We start from the raw sequence: 26,581 nt of genomic DNA on the forward strand, positions 1-26,581 counted from the left end.
TCGCTCACAATTAAGCCATCCTCTCCTATGTCTTCTACACTTAAGTTCTTCATGATTCCACCCTGATCAGGATGAAACACCATTATAAATTGATCACTGAATAACTCAACAATGTCTTTGGCAGCAGTTGCCATTCTACCACTTTCATCCATTAACATCATCTTGCCATGATCATTCTTCCTTCTACTTGCCACATATCTAAAAAACTTTCTAGCATTTTTCTTTGTCTGATTTGCCAATTTCTGTTCATACTGCACTTTTTTTTTCCTTACTGAGTCACTCTCCTGTCTTGTTCTTTATACTCGTTATATAGCTGATTATTACTATTATTCATCTTGTACTGCCTCCAAAGTACCTTCTTCCAGATTTCATGCTAAAGCCCCTCATTCATCCATTTTATACCTACCTTATTCAACTTGTCCTTCAGAATACATTCACACATTGATGCTATTATGTATTTCTTTGTCAGTTCCCAAGCAGCATTTATTTCCTTACTGCTCAATTCCTCATTCCATGCTATAGCTCCAAGCTGTCTGCTAAGCTTGCCATAATCACCAGTCTTATAATTCCACATATATCCTTTACTCACAACAATCCTCATATGGCTAGCCACAACCTAGGTGATCACTCTCACCACGGGAGGAAAGTGTGAAATCCCACTCACAATAACATTCTCTGATGATTCTTTGAGGATCTAAAACTCTTGATCCTCGTGTGACCCAACTATGGAATCTCCATACACTGCTATCCTGGAGTCACTCGTCACTTCTTTTACCCCCTTTTTTTTTTCTCTTTCATTCTATTATTTTGCACCACTTTCATTGGTGTCCACTAAATGTCTCATATCACTCCACATTCCTCATTTCATTCATTTTCAACAACTGTTTCATCAAATCTTGCCGTCTGACAATTTCACTCTCTGTCACTCCTGTAGTCTAGCAACCTCTCATTCTGCCACACTGTACTTCCGTTTCCTCATTCATACTTGCTCCCTTAGAGCTTCTAGATTCTTTCTTTCACTAACTTTACCTTCTACATCCTGATTTTCACTTCTACAATCTTGCATTATTTCAGTCTCTCAGTTTCTCTAGCTTTCGTTTCATTTCCATTTATTTCATTTACGCCATCTTTTATTTTTTCAGTCTGTTTCACATTCATTGCCTCATGGTCTAATATTATGTTGCACTTTCTACAAATCTATACCTTCCCTCATCTCCTATTGATTCTCTCCACAAACACATCCCTCACACTCTATCATGCATACATATTACACTCACGATTGAATCAATTTCAAAAAGTCTATTTCTTTAATGGCATTTGATTTTTGTGCTTGCCTAGTCAGTCACACGAGTCAACACCTGTGTGATTACCCTCATGAGTATCGCCATTGTGTTCTGTTTAATAAATAATAAATCTAACAACACGCCAGCCTGGTTGGTCAAGTGGTTAGCGTATCCACTCTCCAGCCAAAACTGTATGTTCGAATCCCGCTGTAGGCATGGATGTTTGTGATTGTCTGTGAAAAATAGTGGTGGTGGTGGTGGACAGTAGATGGTGTTGGTGTAAATGATGCAATTTGCTGCAGTTGGTGGATTGAGTGGTGGAGAAGGAGAGTTGTAGAGTATGTGCCCTCCCTACTCTACAACTCTGGGACTCCCTGGAGGTGTCAAGTAATAATAATAACAATTTAATAAATCACACCAAAAAATATTGCAGACGCACACTTCATTCGCAAAAATAAATATTACAACAATAAAATTCAAGAAATATTGCCGATCAGTACTCAAAATACACTTATATTTTCCAGAGCTCCTTACCTATACTACACACCTCATGGCTCTCTGGTGGCCAATATAAAGCACAGGGAGTGACAAGTGTAGTGAGAAAAGAGAAACTGGCATATGAAAGGAGTAAAGAAAGGGTGAAGCAGAACCATAGAGAATTCTACAGTTATGTTACTAGTAGAAGAAAGACTTTAGTTACTGGAGATGAAAATGGGTCACATCTCATGAAGATATAGTGGAGATGTTCAATGAGTATTTCATTAGTGTATTTCATGTGGTGGTGGGATGGGGGGGGGGGAGATAGAAGGACAGAAGACTGACAGTTTTCTGTCCTATCTTAGAATATTAAGGAACCTTCATGTTAATAATTAAGGTGACCAATCGTCCTCCTTTAAGGAGGGCAGTCCTTCTTTTGTAGGTTCTGTCCTTTCTCGAAAAGTGTCCTCCTACCTGTCCTCCTTTTCGATATTTTAAAACTAATCTGTTAATCTCTGTATTCAGAGATGCCACGCCGAACTGTTACGCGTCATGTGACAGTACAGTTCGGAAAGACGCGATTACGAAACGCACGTGCAGGGCATAGGAGAACTTCACGTGTCTCACCCTTGTCTCGCACCATTGCACACTTCACTTTGTTTACTTTATCTCTATATTATACTTCGTGTTTATTTCTAACGGAAATACGAAATTATTTCTTTCTCAGTGAATATTATACTCAGGTAAGTACAATTCACGTTTTATTAATTCGTTAATTCAATTTTATACAACCCTGTTTTCAACACAAGTGTAAAATAATTTAAATATAGATTCAGTAAAGTTTTATCGCTTTTGTTATTAAAGTTTTAGTTTTAATTATTAATTTTATTTATTCATAATGTGCTTGCATCGTTCGTGTGGCTCTATATTTTATTTTTAATTTTTAATTTCATTTAAGGGATGGAAAAATCAAGAAAGAGGAAATGCCATTTCAACGATCAATTGAAAAAGGAATTTCCACTCCTCATATCAAAGAGAGACAACATTGTTTTCTGCAATATTTGCAGAGGAGAATTTTGTATTGCAGTTGGAGGCAGAGCAGCTATAACGAAACACTTGAACAGCAACAAACATAAGCAATCATTAGATCCATCAGCTTCCAGTAGTAAAGTAACCTATTTTTTTAAAACTTCTAATTATTCTGAAGATGAAAAACAGTTAGCTGTAATGGAGGGAACATTTGCATTTCAAACCATAATTCACAATCAAAGTTTTCGTAGTATGGATTGTACAACTAAATTATTGAAAAAGTTTCACAATGCTAAATTTTCATGTATCAGGACAAAATGTGAGGCTATTATTAAATCAGTATTTAAAAATTACTGTGATAAAATACTTGCAGAAGACTTGAAAAATGCAGCATTTGTAACGGTTTTATCTGATGCATCAAATCATAATGAAACCAAATTGTATCCAATACTAGTAAGGTATTATAATGTTACCAAGGGCATTCAAGTAAAAAATTTTAGAATCCATTGAGGGCGAAACTGCTGAAATTTTGTCAAACCACCTATGCAGAGTAATAAATGAAAACAATTTGAAATCTAAAGTTGTTGCACTAACAGCTGATAATACAAGCACAAATTTTGGTGGGCGAAGACGCAAAGGAGTGAATAATGTCTATGTAAAATTACAAGATTTACTCCAAAAGAAAATACTAGGAATAGGTTGTAATGCACATATTTTGTCAAATGCAATCAACACAGCGTCATGTGCCATGCCAATTGATGTAGAAATAATAATAACGACAATTTATTTGTATTTTAGTCGTTTTACTGTTCGTGTGGCTACTTTAAAACAATTTTGTGAAGACGCAAATGTTGAATACAAAAAACTTTTAGGATATTCAAAAGTTAGATGGCTCACTCTAACACCCGCTATAGAGCATGTTTTACAATTATTTGAGCCTCTCCATTCATATTTTTAAAGTTTAGACAAATGTCCAAAAATTCTGGAATCTTTTTTCAATTATGAATTATCAGAGATATTAATGTATTTTGTACATAATCAGGCATCTATTTTCCACAAAACGATTCAAAAGATTGAAGGTGAACATATTGCAGCTACAGAAGTCAGTCTTATTTTGAACGATTTTGTCCTTCAATATAAATCACGATTTGAAGAAAAATTTATTCCTTTAATAATAAAAAGAAAATTGTCAAACTTAGAGGAATTAAATCCGGGCATAACGGAAAAGTTTACCAAAGAAGTGCAGAATTTTTACCAAACATGTTTCCAATATGTCGAAGAATGGTCTGAAACAAATATCACAGGAAATAGCAGTTTTCAATGGTGTTTTTTGACTTCATCGCAAGTAAATTGGGCAGATATTGAAAATTGTGTTGAGTTTTTATCGAAAGAAATGCCTGATATTAAAATCGATGACAATTGTCTGTTTGAAGAAATTAGAAGACTGAATGTATATTTAAATTCTGATAAATTAGAACAATGGGAAAATCAACATGTTGAAATTGATAAAAGATGGGTGGAAATATTTAACCATTTCAAAAATGAACACATTCCATATGAAAATTTAGTTATTCTTGTTGAATTTACGTTGTGCTGCCCTGGAACTAATGCAGCAGTTGAAAGAGTTTTTTCAATTGGTAATGATTTTTGGACAAGTGAGAAATCAAGATTGAATGTTGATACTCTAGCTGCAGCACTTACCGTAAAATTCAATATGAAGGATATTTCTTGCTCCGAAATTTCCAATATATTGTTAGAAAATGATATATTGACAAAAAATATTCATTTAATGGAAAAATACTCGTTTAATTAAATAATTAAAAGGGATGTAAGCATAATTAGTGTATTTTTGTTTAAATTAATAAAATGTTTCATTTATTTACGTTGTACTTTTTTCTTAAATTTTTTCGTCCCCCTTTTCATTGTATAAAAATTGGTCTCGTTATAATAATGCATATGCATATCCTTTGCCACTGTTAGTCTGCTGCCATGACTAACAGTGGCAAATGCTGCTCTCATGCTGCATCTTTTCTTTCTTTCTTTACCATGCTCGCCCCTTTCTAGCCTGCACCTTATACTCTTCATGGATCTCATCATGGTCTTGTACTTGCTTTTGTCAGATACTGCCTTATGAGTTTCCATGCATTGTTAACATCTTTTCCACTCAGTTCATCTACCCAACGTACTGATGCTAACTGACTATAGAGCTTCCTATAATCACCTGCTTTATACTTCCACATGTATCCATTTTTGGCAGTGAACTTTTCTTGTTTCATCACTTCCCAAACAAGTGATGAAACATGATCACTCTCACCAACTGGTGGCAGTGTCCACACCTCATTAACAACTATATCTTCTGAAGTTATCACCAAATCCAAAACATTAAAGCCTCTAGGTGTTTTGATCACATGCTGCTTGAGATACTTATCTCTCAGAAATTCCACAAACTCATTCTCCTTGTTCCCATACACTATCTGTAGAGAGTTCTAGTGCTGACAGATGTTTCTGCAGCATTTTCCAGTTTGTCTGCAAGGTCTGCTGCTGATGTATGGGATGCTTGAACATTCCAAAATAAAGCCCGTTGATCTCAGTCAGTATCCTCCCAGGACATTTTCTTGCTATGGAAGCACCATCAGCTTTTCATCTATGAATAACAAAAACAACAGTGGATTTTGGTATACTGAGATGGGTAGCAATGTCATGGACAGAAAGACCACTGATGTGACAACCAACAGCCATCCCACATTGAAAGTCTGTCAGTTCACCTGAATGTGACATCTCGACATTGAGTACAGTTCAAAACATGCAGCTCATCTCACCTTTTATTACCAAATCAACCATCTCACCATTTATTACCAGACTTATGCAAACACTTCCTGAATATTTGCATATGGTACAATCTGAAATTTGCATGGAATATAATGTATCCAAATACTTTTGTCAACGTAGTATAAAACAGAAAATGATTGTGAAGTTATTAATTAAAATTTAAAAGGAACTGTAGTATAGCATTGTTACAGTTGTTACTCCCAACCATGTAAAAAAATTTCCAAAAATTCCAACAGATATTGTTGGAGGTGGAGGAAATAAGAGGTCTTTGGATAAGGATCTAAAATTTAGAGAACACATTGCCAACATTGTGAGGACAACACAATGAATTCTAGCAATGATGCGGAGGACATTAACTTGTAGAAATAAGGAGATTCTGGTTTCATTGTATAAGACCTTGATTAGGCCACATATGGACTACTGTGCACAGATTTGGTCACCTGATTTTCAAAATGATGAAAAGATTTTGGAAAGGGTCCAGAGGTGACTGACCAAAATAGTTTCTGATCTCTGCAATTTTGAATATGAAGAAAGGTTGAGGTTGCAATTTACAGTCTAGTGGATAGGAGGAAGAGGGATGATGTGATAGAGATGTACAAGTTGGTAAGCAGTTGTTATAAGATTAATGCTGAAGAGGTTTTTCATTATATGGTGGGAGAACAAGAAGTCATTCCTGGAAGCTGTATAAGGGTTTGAGCAAAAGAGTTAAGGAGGGTTTGAGAAGTAGGTTTTTTTGCATGGAGTTTTTTTGCATGAATGAATGGAATGCATTGCCTGAGAGCATGGTGTCTGAAGACGATTTGAATGTGTTTAAGGCACAGTATGATGAGTTGTGTGTGTGTATGACAAAGGAATCTTCTAGATGACTCTTTGACTCCATTTGGGTCTTAGGATAATAATAATAAAATTTACAGTGAACAATGGATACTGAAGATATTATAGATCCATTATTTATTTATTTATTTTTGTTCATTTTCTGGCTTATAGTTATTATTATTATTATTATTATCTGAGACCTCCAGGGAGTCAAGGACTCATTAAGGGAGGCTGTAAATTACCCAACCCAGCTATCATACCTTCCCTTAAATTCATTTACACTAGATGCACTCACAACCCCTAAGGGCAAATTATTCCACTCACTCATTGCTCTCTGAGAGAAATACCTAGTTCTTACCCCTTTCTTGACTGAGAACAACTGTAATTTCCATGGATGTCCCCGTGTTCTCTCCCCGCCTTCCATATAACGAAAAATTTCATCAGCTGAAATGCTATAACACCCATTCAAAAGTTTATAGACCTCTATCATATCACCCCTCTTTCTCTTGTTAACCAGAGTCTGTAATCCACATACTCACAATCTGTCCTCATAATCTAAATCCCATAATCCGGATATAATCTTTGTAATGCTTCTTTGCACCCTTTCCACAGCTTCTTTATTCCCTTGGAACCAGGGAGACCAAATCTGTGCACAGTAATCCAAGTGTGGTCTTATCAAAGCTTTATAAAGAGGCAAAATTACTTCTTTATCCTTACATGTCAAGTTTTTCGCTTCAACATACCAATTATCCTCTGAGTTGTATTTGCAACTTTTGCTATGTGATCTTTGAACTTTAAATTCTTATCCATCAATACACCAAGATCCCTTGCCTCTTCAGTTTCTTGTAGCATAACCTCGCTAATATAATATGCTACTGGAACTCTAATCACGTCAAAGTGCATAACTTTACACTTACTAACATTAAACTGACAGGCATTTTCGTTTTCCCAGATTTCCAGTCTATTCAAATCATTTTATAATTGCTGAATATCAGTAGCATCCATGATTGCCTTGCCTATCTTCACATCATCAGCAAACAATTGCGAATCTGATGATAGACCCTGCTTGAAGTCATTAATGTATAGATTGAACAATGATGGCCCAAGGACTGAACCCTGAGGTACACCACTGGTTAGCATAAATCTGGCAGATTCACACCCACTGTATACCACTTTTTGATATCTATCTGTTAACCATTCCCTGATCCAAGTCAATAGATTATGTTCCAATCCCATATTCTCCAGTTTATGCAACAACCTATCGTGTGGTATCCTGTCAAATGCCTTAGAAAAATCCAACATTATCATAGTGTATCCATTTCCTTTATCCAACTCAGCTGTAACATTGTTATAAAATATAAGCAAATTGCTAAAACATGACCTTCCTTTAAACCCATGCTGTTCCTTGTAGAGTATAGAATGATCGTCTACCCATTTCTTTATGGGAGTCCTTACTAACTTCTCTAAAATCTTCACTACCACACCAGAAATACTAATAGGTAGGTAATTAGACACATCAGTTTTTGCACCACCCTTGTGCAATGGAACTATACTACATTCCTTCCATTTGTGTGGTATCATTCCTGAGCTGAGACTCAAGTTATACAAATGTGTGAAAGGCCTAGCCAATTCAGCTGAACATTCCTTTAACAAACGGACAGATATTCTATCTGTCCCTAATGACAAATTCTTATCCAGGTTATGCAAAATCTTTTCAACCTCATTTTCATGAACCTCTAACTTTCATCCAACGTAGCAGTAGCACTGTGCACCATACTACATACACCTGGTTGATATATCTTAGCAAAGTGAGCACTCATTAACTGAACAATCTCCTTAGCTTCCGACACTCGTGTACCATCTACATTCAATAAAGTTATTCTTCTACATTCATTCTTTCTTTTGCTTGCGGCATAACGATAAAATTCTTTTGGATTGCCTTTAGTTTGCATGGCCAATTTCTTTTCATACTCCATTTTAGCTTTTCTCACAATACTCGTTACTTTTCTGGCCTGAGTTTTATATATTTCATAACTCCTCTCACTCTTATTCTCATGATACTCTTTCCACATCATCATCTTCTTCTTCTTGTGGATTTCTAGCTTAATAAGGCTGCACATCCATTTCACACCCAACCTATTTACTCTTCATCAGATACCGCCTCATTCAAGCACTTTTTCAAAGATTCCCATGCGTTGCTGACATTTTTTCCATTCAGTAACTGATACCATGGGACCAAAGATAATATTCTTCTAAGTTCATCATAATTTCCAGCTTTGTAATTCAACATGTATCCTGATTTAATTGGAGTTTCAATACAAGTAGATACTTCCCAAGAAAGAACAGCATGATCACTGTCACCAGTTGGTGGTAAAATAGCTATATTCTTGACAGAGATCCCTTCTGACGCTATGAGCAAATCAACACTCTTTGACCTCAAGTTCCTTCTTTCACATGCTGCTTGAGAAAGTTATCCTGCAACAATTCAATAAATTCCTGTTCTTTCTGATCATGAGATTTCTCTTCTACCCAATCAATGTTTGGAAAATTAAAGTCACCCATAATGATCATTCGCTTGGTACCCATAAGGCTAAATTGGCGATGCATTTCTTCATCCCCTACAACTGAGCTGCCAGGTCTGTAGCAACACCCCACCATTATTTCATTCTGTTAACCTCCACTTCACACCAAATAGACTCAAACTCATCACTACGTGGGATATTGTTACCATCATTGTTTTCTTGTATTTCTACCCTAACTGGACTTAAGTCATCTGATATCATTAGTAGCACTCCTCCTCCTCTCCTATCTCTTCTGTCATTCCTAAAATTAGTATATCCGTTACACTCGATCCCACTTACCATATCTGATTCTGATAGGCAGGTTTCACTAATGCCAACAATCTTAGGCCACATCGTATTCAATAAAGCAACAAACTCAACCCCTTTGTTTCTAGTGCTCCTGGCATTTGTGTATAGACATAATAAATTACGATTTAACCTATTCTTATAATTAGATATGCAATGTATTTGGTTTTGTTCTAGAATTTTCTCTTTTCCCTCCCCAGACATACTTAAAAGGTCCGAACCCAAAGCATATTTTTCCACTCCTACGTCACATACATAACCATGTTCAAAGGCATTTATATCTTTATCATGTTTGTATACCATAGCTGAACTTTCACACACATTTTTCTTATTCCTCCCTTGATGTTCTAGTTTCCCTGACTCTCTGCATTAAGTCTCATACCAAGAAGTAATTTCTCCAGGCTTCTGATGCCAAATGAATTTAAGTGCAGGCCATCATTGTTTGATGGGGACTTGCATCCCCATCAAACACACCCCACACGTCTAAAAACTGACATCCATATCTTCTACATAGCCTGCGCATGAAATCATTTGCTATCATCGCCCTCCTTCTTAACTCAGTACTATCATATCTAGGTAGTGATCCTACAATTTTTACTCTCTCACATGTCTTTCTCGCTTCATCCAACAGACCTTTCATATCTTCTCTCATACTATGTTTGTCACCACTTAAATTATTAGTGTACCATTTCTTTTACATTTCTTTTTTGGTTTTCAATTAAGTTTGTCATATTTTTAATTTTCACTCCTGGGAAACTAGAAGTGGTGACTCCTTTGGCAAGTGCAAATTTTAAAATTGAGTCACCATATATACCACATTACCTCTTTTTTCTTAGATATTAACTGACTTACCTTATTGTTATTAATATTTTGATTACCAAGTTCAGTATTTTCCTGCCTGTTCTTGTTCTCATCCTTTTTCTTATCCTGTCGAAGTTTAAACAAACATTTTTCCATGTTTTCCAATTCCCTAGTGGATTTCCTAATAATTTCTTTTAACCGAGCTATTTCTAATGTCAGCACATCCTCAGAGAAATTATTATCATCACTGCAGCAGTGTTTATGGTCAGGACAAACACTCTCCTCAATAGCAACTTTAGCTTTAGTCACTGCCTTGTTATGCCGAGTTTTTGGCGCCATTTTTAAGAGTAATAAAATCTAATAATTTTTCTGAAATTATGTTATAAAACACTTTAGTACAATAACTACACTAATAAAACTACAATAATATACTAAAATACACAATTAAATATAAGAAAACACTTAATAAATCAACAAAAATCACAAATCTTTCTGGAGCTCTCTGACAGTATGTCTTTTCACCTGTTAGTTTAAGATATAGTGTAGTCTGACCAGTCTGTTATTGTTACAAATACTATATATACACTAAACTTTCACAAAAAAACATTGATTAGATGACCACCTTCATCAAGCTTTTAAACTATATTAAAATCACAATAGTACTGTTAAAATTATACCAATGCATGAATATGCAAAATTTTAACACATTTTTATAAATTTTTCAATATTTTGCAGAGAATAAGAGAATTAAATGATCACCTGTTCAGGATTAAGGGGGATCTGTTTGATAAAAGAATGCTGAAGTAATTTTGTAATTACTGGACGTGCTTCATAGTCTTTAATAAGACATCTGAAAGTAAATAAATAAAGAACTCACACATGCAGCAACAAATGAAAAGACAAAATAGTGAAGTTTAATGTATGTATTAAATGCATTGTAGATAAACGTTTTGGATAAACAATAAAAGATGTAGATTTCAAATGCATCATTCAAATACAGGCTTCTTTAGTGGTTGGATATGTTAACTTTGCTTAGAAAGACCTAGAGTTGATCCTGTTAAGATGCTAGGAAGTATTACATGGGCTTTTCTACTGTAGTGAATTAGCAGGTCTCATTAGCTTGCAAAACAAGCAGCCTGAGAACATATATAATTTACAGGTATAAGATACTCAAGCTCACAATCTTAGTTATTCTAGTGCAATATGCCAACACAAACACAAAAATTTAAGCAGTGCTTTGAAAATTGTGAATGAGTCAGAGTTGAATTTGTGGCATATTGCTATTTCAAGACTTCAATGAAATATTTTAATGAAACAGATAATTTTTTCTTTCACTAGTTTTATAGTTTTCGAAAGTTTTTTGTTGCATTATTAAATATTTTAATAATGCAACAAAATTTAAAAGTAAGCACAGAATACCATTAGGTCACTGTTTGATTACATTCTCAAATTATTATTATTATTACATGAAACCTCCAGGGAGTCCAAAGACTCATCGTGGGAGGGCACACTACTTCACTAAATACATCTCATCCCCTCCACTATTACTTAATTTTCCAACTACAACACTACTACTACTACTACCACCATCAACGCTATCTATTGCCCATCATCACCAACAACAGTACTTTTTGTCTGTAAATTGTGTCTGTTCTGAAGGCCGATCGGCTAACTCACCTTCAACTGAAAAAGCCCATATAAGGATTCCCCTCGTCACGACGAGAATCGAACCTAGGCCTTTTCCAATTGGAGGGCGCAATGTTCCTCTATTCTTCCAATTGAGGTTCGGCGGCTACAATTATTATTATTATTATTATTATTACAGGTCACGGGAGACCCAAATTAGCAAAACAATATCTATCATATCTCTTCTTGAATTCATTTACAGACGGAGAACTCACAACTGAGTCAGGCAATGAATTCCACTCATTCACCACCTTCCAGGCGAAAAACCTCGTTCTCACACCCTTGTTAATCCCACTTTTCTTTAATTTCCAGGGATGACCTCTTGTTCTTTCATCACTATCACACAGCTGAAACATAATTCATTCTACATTTGTAGAATATTCTCCTTCCCCCCCACCTCCCTTCATTTTTAAACCCTTAAGGTATTAATATTTTATAAGTACACCTATTCATAGTGCTCAGACTCAGTTATAATGAGTAACTTTGCATACCTACAGAAAGAATATTAAGAGGATTAGTTAAATTAAAGAAATTGAAAGAGTAGATGGAATTAGTAATATTTGACATAAACAACGACATCTCATAGTCCTTGAAAATGTCTTATTCACTATGAATTAGTAATATTTGACATAAACAACGACATCTCATAGTCCTTGAAAATGTCTTATTCATTATGAGGAGTCATATTCACTGAAGAAGAGTGCATGCGCATGCATGCACTTGCACGTGTGCATACGTGCACACACTCTTCTTCTACTACTCTCTGCAATTATGTACCTTGAGATGTATTCATTCATTCTAATAGTAATTTGCATTTGTATGAGATCTTAACCATGAGGTCATTTTACATCACTCTATTGTATCAGCAGAGATAAATTATTGTAGAATAATGGATTAATTATTAAAGTATGGAACTGCAACAGAAATAAATTGACAAATTAATAATTTTATTATTATTATCATCCCAAGACACCATGGAGTCAAAGACTCATCTAGGAGGTCATACACACAGCTCATCATACCGCACCATAAAAATACTCCAATTCTCTTGCAAACACCACACTCTCAGGAAAGGCATTCCAATTTCATTCACAACTCTGCATGCAAAAAATTTGCTTTTCACTCCCCTGCTCATACCCTCCTTATACAGCTTCCAGGGATGACTTCTGGTTCGTCCCTGATCTCCCACTGTTTTCTGTAAAACCTCTCCAACAATGATCCTATAACAACCCCTTACTAACTTGTAGGTCTCTATCATATCACTCTTCTTCCTCCTATCCACTAGACTGTAAATTGCACCTTTTCAACCTTTCCTCAATTTTGACATTCCAGAGATCAGAAATTATCTTAGTCAGCTGCTTCTGGACTCTTTCCAACATCTCTTTGCCCTTTTTAAAACCAAAATTGCAACAGAAATAAATTGACAAATTAATAATTTTATTATTATTATCATCCCAAGACACCATGGAGTCAAAGACTCATCTAGGAGGTCATACACACAGCTCATCATACCGCACCATAAAAATACTCCAATTCTCTTGCAAACACCACACTCTCAGGAAAGGCATTCCAATTTCATTCACAACTCTGCATGCAAAAAATTTGCTTTTCACTCCCCTGCTCATACCCTCCTTATACAGCTTCCAGGGATGACGTCTGGTTCGTCCCTGATCTCCCACTGTTTTCTGTAAAACCTCTCCAACAATGATCCTATAACAACCCCTTACTAACTTGTAGGTCTCTATCATATCACTCTTCTTCCTCCTATCCACTAGACTGTAAATTGCACCTTTTCAACCTTTCCTCAATTTTGACATTCCAGAGATCAGAAATTATCTTAGTCAGCTGCTTCTGGACTCTTTCCAACATCTCTTTGCCCTTTTTAAAACCAAGTAACCAAATCTGTGCACAGCAGTCCATGTGAGGCCTAATCAAAGCTTATACAATGGAACAAGAATCTCCTTACTTCTACAAGTCAGTGTTCTCTGCATCATACTCAGAGTTCTTTGTCTAGTCCTCACAATTTTGCAGATGTATCCCCTAAATTTCAGAATGTTATCCACTATCATTCACAGGTCTCTTATTTCTTGCAGCTCCAACAATATATCCCCAGCAAATATAAATTCTACATCCCATCTTTGTTTCAAAAATTTTAAAATCTTGCGTTTTGCAACATTGAACTTGCATCCCCATACCCATTCACTCAATTTATTCAAGTCTTCTTGTAAGGTGACAACGTCTTCTCTACTATTCCTAGTTCTTCCCAACTTTACATCATGTGCAAACAACTGAATATTTCCATCCAAATCTTTGCCAATATCATGAACATACAGGTTAAACAGCAATGGCCTTAAAACAGACCCCTGAGGCACACCACTAGTGACCATCCTCTTCCGGAATATTGCTCCTCCATACATAACTTGCTGATACCTATCAGATAGCCAGTCTCCAATACACTAATCTGATATCCAACCCCATCCGCTTTAGTTTGACTATCAACCTTATCATGTGGTAATCAATCAAAAGCCTTTGCAAAATCTAAGTATACTACTGCGTATCCCTCTCCTCTGTCCAAGGAAGCCATCACCTTATTGTAATAAGTAAGTAGATTACTAAAACATGACCTCCTTTTAGCAAATCTATGCTGTCCATCAAAGATAATACCATTGTTGTCAACCCAATTCTGGATCCTAGTTCTCACCAGCTTCTCCAACAACACTCAACCACAACACCTGACACACAGATATCATTTGATGCTTGAGTTCTATCGCCTCCCTTATAAAGCAGCAAAATCTTGTCCTCTTTCAACTCCTTTGGAACTCATCCCAGTGCAAGACCATATTAAAAAAAAATATCAAGACAGATGTCAACTTCTTGGCACATTCCTTCAGAATACATGGTGATATATTAGCAAGTCCCACAGCCTTATTAACATCAAGTTTGCTCAATTCCCCATACACATCTTGCTCACTTACATTCAGTCTCTCCTCCCCATTATACAGACAACTCTTTTGCTTCAAGCAGCTGCATAAAACAAACTGCTTGATTGAATGACTTGCAATTTCACATGGATGCTTATGACAGATGTACCAACTTAGAAAAAAAGATCTTACTGATAGTGTTGCCATCTATGGTCGAGGCCGAGAACTTTTCAGACCACTCTCATACTTCAATTTTGCTATCCTTACCAACCAAGTCGCCCTCTTTTCCTGGTCTTTGTGGTCCTCATGAAATTGGTTATTACCACTTCTCTTATGCTGCCTTCATAATGCCTTTTTTTTTCCCTCTGTATCACATGCTTAATCTCTTGATTCATCCATTTCACACCTACCTTATTTAACCTTCTGACTCTTGGAATACATTAGAATTGCTTCTACTAGATAGTTCTTGAATATCTCCCAAGCTGCATTGATCTCTTTTCCAAATACCTCTTCGTTCCATGCTACACCTGTAAGTTGTCTCCTCAGCTCCTCATAATCACCAGCCTTGCAGTTCCACATATATCCTTTTCTCACAGAGGTAGTGTGAGGACCACAAATCACCCACCAATTGTTCACTCTCACCAACTGATGGGTAATTGGACACCTCATTTATAATTACATCCTCTGATGAGATGATCAAATCGAAGATCCTCAATCCTCATATGCCCTGTGTTACATACTGTGTGAGGTAACTGTCCCTCAAAAACAAAAGTCAAGAAACTGATTTTCTTTACTTCCAATTGGTATCTCATCATCCCAGTCTATATTGCAATAATTAAAATCGTCCATAATGATCACACTTTTCTTATTTGCTTGGCTAATTTGATTATACATTCATAGTCACTACCATCCACATTACCAGATCTATAACAACATCCAACTAAGTATTTTATGCTATTCACCTCAATCTCACACCATACTGCCAAAAAACCACTGGCACTATTTTTCTCTTGCATCTCTACTTTGTATGGATATAACTCTTTCTCTATCATCAATAGCACTCTCCATCCCTTTTTACCCTTTCTATCCTCACAAAACACATCATACCTGTCCATCTGTAGTCCTGTCAGGATGTCATCCACATCCAACCATGTCTCACTTATTCCAACAAGTTTTGGGTGAACAGACTCAATTAAGTAACTCTTTTATTTGCCTTGTTTCTTACACTTCTAGCATTTGTATACAAACACAGCAGCTTATTCCTGGATCTATAGCTAGTTCCACTGATACCACTTATTTGATGTGACTTCTCCATGCTTAACTTGAGCCATTTCTTTGTCTCCTTATTCCTTAGAACCTCTTTCAAATCCAACTGTTTTCCCTTGATCCCAGGTCATCCCCTTCCGTTTTTGTCTACACATGCATTCACATCCCCTTGTAGCATCTACCTTTCTCATGCTGTGTTCCTCTATCCACCCTGAGCCTCCCCATTTCCCTGTCTGTCTTGCACACCTGTTCTCTCATTCTCTATACTCATGCTGCTCATTTCTTCATTCATAACCACCTCTTCAATCTCTCCTGTCTTACTATCCCGTTCTTCCACACTGCTTCCTACTTGATCAGATTCATTCTTTGCACTCACTTCTCTATCTTCCAGCAGCAGCAGTCTCTCCAAGTGACTTACACCAAAACCACTCAAATGCAGTCCATTGCTCCTATACAGTTCACTTCATTCTTCAAACTCATTCCACACATTAACAAACTGCACTCCTTTCTCCTCACAGATTTCCACTAACATATCATTCATAATCCTTGCTCTCTGTCTCATCTCACCACTGTCATACTTTGGCAACATGCTTACTAGATTTCCTGTCACACTATTCCCTTTTATCAGTCTCAACAACCTCCTGATATCAAATCTGACATATCCTTTGTTCGCAGTCAAGTCATTTGTACTTATTTTAACTACCAACTCTTTTGCTTGCCTACTTCTCATATCAAATGCCTCAATCATTCTAACTCATTCTACCTCCAGTAAAACATACTTTGTGCATCCTCTCATCCAGCACACCTTTAATAATTGAATCACCATACAATGCCACTCATGGATCTTTCATTACCTCTTTTATACCAACATTATTTGTTTTCAGCATTTTCACTTTTCTGTACATATCTTGAATTCTCTTAACATCACTCTGTATCCTTCATCTCTTGCCTCGTCTTAACCAACTCAACTTTCAAATTTTGTGTCACATTTTCGCTGTCATTCATCCTTTCAAATTTTCAAACTTTCTAACCTTGCGACACACGTTTGTTGATTAATGATTTACTAACAATCATGATTTATGATGTATCATGATTTACAAACAATGTTCTTCTCTTTCTGGTTCTTTCCAACAAATAGTTTTCCCTTTATCTGTATATCATCTGCCTTCTCTAATACCTCAAAAAAAAAAAAAAACTTCCACTTGACTGTGGTTGTTTTGAATTACAGCCAAAGCTGCTAAGGATATAAGGCTAATGTATTAGGTCTGTAAATTGTGTATGTTCTGTCCAGTTTCACAGTTTAATGGGATAAAAAAAAAGAGTTTTTCAGGAGGGAAAAATCCTCCAACTTGCAGATGAGACTGACTAACTTGCCTCTAGTTGAAAAGCAGTTATAAAAGGTTCTTCATATCCCAGACAGGACAGGATAGGATTCAAATTCATTTCTTTTCATGATTCATGCTTAAGTTTCTAAAACAAAAACCATGTGGAACCAGAATGAACATAATTACTAACTTAGAGAAGACTGAGAATGAAATGACCTCAAGAACAAGCATAGCGATGTGCTGAGAAGGTGAGAGTTGCATTCTTCAAGTTGATCTTCTCTGATTAGTGTTCATGGGAAGATAATACTGGCAGTGCACCAAAATTTGTGTAGGATCACACCATCAGTTCTGTTGCAGTTAACCAGGTCTTGAAAATTTCAGCCGCTTCTGGGAACAGTCTTTGTAATTTAAATTGGGATCTGTGTATTAGAGCCCAACCTCCTTCCACCCGATGAAGTGGTCTGTAACACAAAATAAAATTACAACAAAAGAATCAATTTCAAAATGCACCACTACAGCATCAGCAGGACAACAGACAGTCAGTAAATTCCCAATTATTAAAAAAGAAATTACAATAATATGATAATCAGGAATTTTGCATAAAAATTATATAGTAATATTTTCCATAAAGGGGATAACTGAAAGCCATCAGATCTGTTTAAGCATAGTCGGTGTAGAAAGACTTCACAGATTTCCTCATATAACTACTCTATAAGGAAACTACTTTAATATAAAATTTTTCTTCCAAAGACTGCTTAGTCAACAAGGCATATTCTGCTCGGCCAGACTGCTCAAATTCATGATACTGGATATACGATTTATATTCTTCACAATGGATGACTGCAGATCTACCAGACTGTTTAAGCAATAGATCTGGTAGACTGAGTGGAGAAAAACCTGTCTTTAGATGAAGAAAAGGAAGGTAGAAATCTTCATGTTTCCATCTTTAATTTTCGAAGTATGTCAGATTACATACCTATATTAAAGCAGGTATCTGCCTCTGTTTGTATGTAGACTTATGGTAGGCTGAACAAGTAAGGAATCCATCTGAATGCTGGCAAGAGTGCTTGAGTCTTTGTTCAGAGGTTTGTGAACTATTTCAATTTTGTTATTTTAGAAGAGAGCATAGTCTATCTGTTGCACCTGTTGTTTTCGGGTGAACAAAACCAGCACATTCTCGATGTAACATTTGTTATTCAGGGTCACAGTTACACAACCCTCTTCAATGAAGTAGGGCACAATTATACCATGGCTAGAAACCACACACACTGTATGGTGACCTCCTCACTGTGAAGAGGTTTTTCTCTTAAACAAATTCAGGTCTCAAGAAACCTTGAAACCTGTAGGTTCTTCTGTTTTTACATGACCACTTAGATGGAAATAAGCTTCATCCAAGAACCAGACATTATAAACAGATATTATAGTATTCTCACCGTGCAGTATAATCCATTGCTGTTAAACACTGACCCACCTGAATGGTGTACAAAAAGGCATCCAGCTCTTTAAGAATTCTCTGTACTGGTTGACTCAGTATCCCAAGTTTTACCACTGTTTAGTGTTGACTGAGTTTCAGAGACTGTAATACTTACTCCAGCACACGCCTGTGATTCTCATTTGTGTTAACAGTTCATGGTCTCCCGAATGCTCTTTGCATTGCAGTAGAACACTCCCAGTACATTGGAACCTCTCAATTAAGGCAATAATTATATTATTGCTCGGGGCATGCTTATGGAAATGATGAACAAACTGCTCACAAACATGTTGTAGGCTTGGACCAATTGCTCTACCAACTCCATGTGAATGAAAATAATGCTCAACAATAAATGTCTTTTCTTCCAATGTCAACACCGTTGCTACAGCTAAATGTAATGGCATAGACTCTACATATACTCTTCTATTAATGTGCATGCAGTCGAACAGCATATCTCATAGCGCATGCACTGAAGAGGGTGTCGTTCAGTACTGTTTTTTGCACCACACTGTAATCTGAGAATACATATTGCTGTGAGCCATACAGAAAAATGGTATTGTCAATATATCTCGAGCCATGCTTTAGGCTTATGGGGAAGGGGAACGGAATTTAGTGCCAAAATTTCAAAAAATTCCATATATAAGTTAGCAAGAGAGGGAGGTAAATGCAGGGAGCCCATTGCCATCCCATCAATTTGTTTAAAGAGCTGGTCATTCCAGCTAAAATACCCAGAATACTGCTTAAAACATTTGCAGATATTGGGAAGGGGAGGATAATTTGGAAAGAAGTTCCAGCATATCATCTACTGCAACATTCATAAAAAGGGATGACACATCAAAGTTCACTAAAAAATGGTTGTTGTTCTTTAATAGTGGTTTTAAAGTGTGTGGTATTTTCTTTTTATATATAAGATGATATTGGCACAAAGGAAATGCTTCAATACATGACAAATAGCGAGATAACTAGGGTTCATCCATGAAAGTTATCTAAGAGAATACAGACTAGATTTTGTGCGTGGAGAGTAGTGAATGAATGGAATGGATTGCAGAATTAGTTGTGAGTGTCTTAATAGTGAATGAGCTTAAGAAGAAATATGATAGGTGCCACGTGTATAAAAGCTAGTGTAGGTCTACCACAATGAGTCTTCAGACGTCATAGATTCCCTTATAATAATAATATCTTGCCTGTTGAGTTTGGTTACCAAATGTTTAACAAGTTTATAATTTATGACATTCATGATGGGTGCAGTAGAGCACCAGGCTTATGGATTTTATACAGCACATATAGTCTTGGTATGTGTGTGTGTGTGTGTGTGTGTGTGTGTCAAATTACTACAAATATTGAATTTGCTATCACAAGACTACTACAAGATAAAATAGAATGCATTAGTCTCGAAGCCTCTACCTTCTGAAAAACACAATCCCTCCAAAAAAGCAACATCTTTAAGGGAGAAACAACAGCTGTGAGAAATTTAAAATTAAACCAAAATTTATAGTGAAGTCAGACAAAGGAAATGCCATAGTGATTCAAAATGTAGATGACCACAATAATAAATTAATAATTATTATTGATTACGTCAACATAAACTTCAGCAGTGAAGACTCTACAGCATCCATAAAAAATAAAACCATAAGTCTGTTAGAGAGTATTACAAAATGGCCAATAGAAAGTGTTTGTCCAAATTAAAAATCTTTTACCTGCATACACCAAGGCTATATGAGCTACCTAAGGTCTACAAATCTGAAACACTGCTGCACGTCATCATAGATGCCATAAATTGGTTCCCTGCTGTTTAACTTCTGTACTATATTGATGGTGCTGTACTGCAGGAAGGTAGATTAGGTTCAAGATTTGGGGGTGATGGTTGACAGTAGACTGAAGTTAAGAGGGCATGTTGCAAGTGATGCAAAGACTGCACATAGTAGTACCACTACAATAAGGAGTGCTCTAGCATGTAGGGATAAGGAAGTGGTTGTGCCACTGTATAAAGCACTGGTCAGACCAAACTCAGACTATTCTGCTCAGATTTGGTCACCTGGTTTTCAATGTGATGTTGAAACATTGAAGAAGGTCCAAAGATGAGTGACTAAGACAATATCAGGACTATGGAATGTTGTAAGCCAGTAAGAAGATTTTAATTGATTAATCCAGAGGGGATTATAAATAGATTAGAAGGTGAGAGGGGGGAAAAACCAGAGGCTATCCCTGGAAGTTATGTAAGAGTGTGGTGAAGAGGGCTGTGAGGAGTAGAATTTTTACATAGAGAATTGTCAGTGAATGGAACACATTACTAGAATATGTTGTTAATGGAAAGTGTTAAGGATTTTAAGATTTGGTATGATAAATATGTTGTCAGCTGAAAGAAAATCCCACGATGAGTCTATAATAATAATAAATAGTCCCATCTATAAATGTGCTAAACATCTGGCAGCCAAATTCAACAAGAATGCTAGCAAGACATCATCTCACATAAAAAAAAAGAAAAACTCCCCAAACTGTAAAACCTTCAACTGGAAAAGAATAACCGCACAGTGAGCTTCAATGTGTCGTCATCCCTTTTTACTAATATTCCAGATGATAATACCCTAGAGCTTCTTTCCAAAATATTTCCACATTTGTAAGCTCTTTAAGCACTGTCTTAAATCAGTGTTTTAGTTGGAATCACCAGCTCTTTAAATAAATTGAAAGAGTAGTAAATGGCACTGCACTTTCACCCTTCCCCACTGGCTAAGTTATACATGAAATCTTTGAAACTTTGGCACTAAATCCATCTTCATCCTCCCCCCCCAAATCCAAAGTACAGGTATCCCTTGATTAACGCGATTAATTAATCCCTCAATGTTACCGCACACATCAAAATTGCGTTAATCAAATATAATAATCAATGGTAAAAATTACAATACGTCCATGATCAGGTACTACATTAATAATTCGTTTTATATGGTACTCTTTTCGGAAAGATAAACAATAAATGCAAAGTAAATATTTAATAAATGTTTGTACCTACATTAGTTACTGCATTTTTTTATCAAAAAAAAGTTATCAAGAGTCGTTTGAACAGTTTTAGTTTTTTCCTATCAGCATAAGTTCTACGATAATAAGCAAAATGACTCTCTAGACCTTAGGCAAACAAACAGTTGTCGATTAACATCTGGATCCATATCCATTACTTGCTGCTTAAGCAATTCTAAACTGCGAAATATTCCATCTAGTTCTTTAATTGTTATCTCCTTTGGAACCTCATCTTCACATTCCATTTGTTCATCATCATCATCATCATCATCAAATTCCTGCCATGTACCCTCAAGGGGTGTACAGGATATGACAGTACTACATGAAAAAATTACATCATTACTAACTTCCTATCTACAATTTTCCTCCAAATCAGTCTGTTACTTGTCAAGACTCCAACATTATCAGATCTTATATTTCTATCGTCTAAGGCACTTTGTACCGTATCAATCCACCTATATCTTGGTCTTCCTCTGGGTCGTTTTCCTGCCAACCTGGCAGAGAACACTTGTTTTGCTAATCTTTCCTCTCCCATTCTATTTAAGTGACCATACCATCTGAGATTAGCTCTGCTAACGCATTCCTGGATGCTGACAATGTCAAGTTCTTTCCTAATATCCTCATTTTTAATATGATATTGCCATTGATGCCATCTGTTCACGCCTCTAATCTTTCTCAGGACTCTCATATCTGCGGTCTCTAGTCTTTGGTCAAGTGTTTTACTTCTGACCCAGCTCTCAGATCCATAAGTTAAAATTGGTTTGAACACAGTCTTGTATACAGCTAATTTAGTGTTCCGACTAATTTCTTTCTTATTCCATATGAATTTATTCAATTGACTTCCCACGATACCAGCTTTGCTGATTCTGTTGCCTATTTCTATATTTAGTTTACCATCTTCAGTAAAAATTGTGCCTAAGTAGCTGAAATGTTTTACTTGTTCCACAGGTTCTCCATTCACAACACAGTTGACATTTTCAATGATTCTGCCTATTTTCATTGTCTTTGTCTTTTTATTGCTGACCTTCATACCATATCTATTACAACAGCTATTCAATTTAGTCAGAGAATCTTGCAGACTTGTAGCAGATTTATTTAGAAGTATAACATCATCCGCATAAAGCAAAGAGCTGACATTAACATCTCCAATTTTGATATCAGGTTTAATACCACATTCCTTCATAATGTGATCCATATAGATAATGAATAACAGAGGGGATAATGTACATCCTTGTCTCACACCAGATTTAACATTAAACCATCTTCCTGTACTTCCTTCAATTCTAACTGCTGACTCACAACTCAAATAAAGACTAAGTATTGCTTGATATAATGCCCCATTGACACCATATAACTGCAGCGTATTGAATAGCTTCTCTCTTGGCACCTTGTCATATGCCTTTTCCAAATCGACAAAACTTAAATACAGATCTTTGTTATATTCCCATGCTTTCTCGACTATTTGTCGTAAAGTGAAGATCTGATCCTGACAGCCTCTATTTGGCCTGAATCCAGCTTGTTCTTCACCAAGCTTTTCTTCCACAATTCTTCTCAACCATTTGTTCGTTGTCTTTATATGCACGTTGTTGTTCAATTTCAAGAAGATTATTGTCACTGAAATCTTTTGAATCCAATAATTCTTTAAAATCTTCTGCATCAACACCATCAAAAACAAGGTCTTCACCAATTGCAACAATTTCTTCAACCATGTTATTCACAGGATTTTGAAAACCACCTAAGTCATTAGTGCATTCCGGCAAAAGTTTTCTCCAAACAGCTCTCATGCAGCTAGAAGACACTTGCTCCCATGAGCATGAATGTTTTCAATTGCATGTTTAATGTTAAAATTTTTCCAAAATTCTTGAAGCATAATAGCATTTTCTCCTGTTGATGTTGTTTCTACTGCCTTTGAGAATGTTCTTTATGAAAATAGGCTTTGAAAGTTGCAGTGATGCCCATGTCCATGGGTTGTAGCAATGATGTTGATGTTGTATTTGCTGGAATCTTGGTAAATTTAAGGGCGCGTTAATTAAAACTCTTGCCGCGTATATAAAGGGATTGTCGCAATTAATTTCAATGCGTTAATCAAATCCCGTGTTAAGCAAGAGATACCTGTATGTCTGAGGTATGCAGATGATGTCTTTGCCATTTGGCTGCTTGATCCACAGGGTCATTTTAACTTGTTTCAGCTCCTTGACAATATTCACTCCCAAATTAGTTTCACTGTTGAAGAGGAAAAAGAGGTGAATCTGGCCTTCTTGGATACCTTCATTACAAAGCAATCAGACAGGATGCTCACCTGCTCGGCCTACCATATGTCCGTCCACACACACACACACACACACACACACACACACACACACACACACACACACACACACACACACACACACACACACACACACACAGAGAGAGAGAGAGAGAGAGAGAGAGAGAAAGATACCTACCCACTTCGCATCACCATTCTGTTCAATAACTTTGAATTTTTAAAACTTGAGCTTCCAGTGCAGAGTGAATTTCATCCACAGGACCTGCACTGCATATGGAACAACAGGCTCCATTTAAAATATTTAAAGAAAAAGGTTACAGTAAAATAATCCCTGGATACATGCTTTAAAAATTAGGCTCCCTCCTAAAACAACACAAAATTAGAACAAGCCTCTGAACAAAGTTTCTCTTTTTTTGAGACAAATCAAGGACTTCCAGGATTCTCTCTCCTTCCTTTAAAAATTAGGCTCCCTCCTAAAACAACACAAAATTAGAACAAGCCTCTGAACAAAGTTTCTCTTTTTTTGAGACAAATCAAGGACTTCCAGGATTCTCTCTCCTTCCTGGTGTCTTCATTCCTTGTCAATGTGGGACCAGTATTTTGAACAGACAAGAAAAAACACCTGGGTAGAAGAAAAGAACGTTAAAAGTATATTTGGTATGGGCAATCTAAAAGCAAACTAGCACAACGTACCTTGTATATTCACCATTTCATCAGAAGACTGGACTAATACACAGATCCTAATTTAAATTGGGATCTGTGTATTAGCCCAGATCTACATATTAAATCAAAAAGACTGTTTCTGGAAGGGGCTGAAATTTTTCAGAACCTCATAAACTTCAACAGAACTGATGGTGTGATCCTACACAAATTTTGATGCATTGCCAGCTTCTTCCCATCAGCACTAATCAGAGAAGATCAACTTGAAGAGTGCTACTGTCACCCTCTCTGCACATGACTATACTTGTTTTAGGTCATTTCATTCTCAGTCTTCACCAAGCATGTCTTTAAAGTACCTTTAATAATGCTAGCTTGAGCCCATGAAACATCAGATTGTAAATAATTAATTTAATTAATTTTTTTCCAGGAATCATGAAGAGATCCAAGTTTGAATTTGTCTGGAACATGAACTTTTTCTGGGTGCTTTTCAACTAAAAGTGAGTTAGTCTCATATGGAAGTATCAGGATTTTCCCTCCCAATACAAAACAGGCAAACTGGACAGAATAACATACACACGCAAATTTATAGACATAATACGTTGATATAGATCGATAGCCTTAACTGTTTTCACTAATGCTAAAAAACTGTAATCATTAATTATGAAGTGGAAGAGTGAGAGTTATTGGACAAGGAAAACTAGTTCTTGTTGGAAACTGAAACAGCAAAGCAGGAAATAAATACCAGACATATAAGAACATTTTGGAAAATTGGAAGAAAAGAGCAATGCTAATCATCATAAGTGCTTGTTGAATTTCTGTTCAGGGGATATGGCACATCTCCATGTGAATTTGTACACATCTTTATGAATAAAAAATAGTTTCGGAGTTTTCACTGCTGATTTTAATGCCAAATCTGTTACAGCAGTTATATTCAGTTTAGTTAAAAGAATTCTGGAAAGGTGCATTGGTTTTATAAATTTTTATATCAGGTTTAATACTGGTTTCTTTTATAATATTATTTATAATAATATATTAAACTAGGTGGCTCCACCCCCCTGATGCCTACGGCGCCCAACCCCCAAGTCCCGGACTGGTAGGCCGGTTCTCCTTGAATTCTGATGACTTGAATTTTGAAGACTCAAAAGGGGGGTCCATCCCCCCCCCCATTACCTATGCTGCCCAATCCCCCAAGTTCCAGACTGTTAGGCCGGTTCTCCTTGAATTCTAATGACTCGAATTTTGAAGACTAGAAAGGGGGGGGGGACCACCCACCCTGGAACCTACGTCGCCCAACCCCCCCAAGTTCCGGACGGGTATGCCGGTTCTCTTTGAATTCTGATGACTCGAAAGGGGGTCCTCCCACCCACCCCGGTGCCTACGGCACACAACTTCCCTGAGTTCTGGACTGGTAGGCTGGTTCTCCTTGAATTCTGATGACTCGAATTTTGAAGACTTAAAAGGAGGGTTCCCCCCACCCCTGCGGCACCCAACCCCCTGAATTCCAGAGACCGGTAGGCCTTGAATCTCCTTGAATTCTGATGACTCGAATTTTGAAGACTTGACACTCAGGGTAGCTCCTGAGTTTCAAAACATTTCAAATAACTTGACAAAAAACATGACACAAAAACGCTACAAAAAAAAGGCTTATCATTTTATATTATAGGGTATATATATTTAATGTTATGTTAACTCATTGTAGGTTTAGTTTTATACAGATGTGTGTGATTGAGTTATTTAGTTTGTAAGTAAACCTTATACTTTTTTTTGTTTAAATAAGATTTTGTATGTCATCAATGTGTTGTAGAGCAATGGCAGCAAAGACATCATTGTTAAATGATTTGAATTTATGTGATTTTGTACCGTGCTGTG

The 26,581-nt window shown here is 36.4% G+C and overlaps 1 protein-coding gene across 1 annotated transcript in view; it reads right to left on the minus strand.

Moving 5' to 3' along the window:
- Nucleotides 1–26,581, minus strand: part of ninaC (STKc_myosinIII_N_like and MYSc_Myo21 domain-containing protein ninaC) — a 579,315-nt gene that overhangs the window by 442,141 nt on the left and 110,593 nt on the right. Inside the window, exon 8 of the mRNA XM_090415596.1 lies at nt 10,862–10,952. Coding sequence (XP_090271722.1) covers nt 10,862–10,952 — 91 coding nt within the window. The remainder of the gene's footprint in view (nt 1–10,861; nt 10,953–26,581) is intronic.

Source organism: Typopeltis vanoorti, chromosome 3 (assembly GCF_054136105.1).
Source record: "Typopeltis vanoorti isolate ZY-2024b chromosome 3, IOZ_Tvanoo_1.0, whole genome shotgun sequence".
NCBI classification, from domain to species: Eukaryota; Metazoa; Arthropoda; class Arachnida; order Uropygi; family Thelyphonidae; genus Typopeltis; species Typopeltis vanoorti.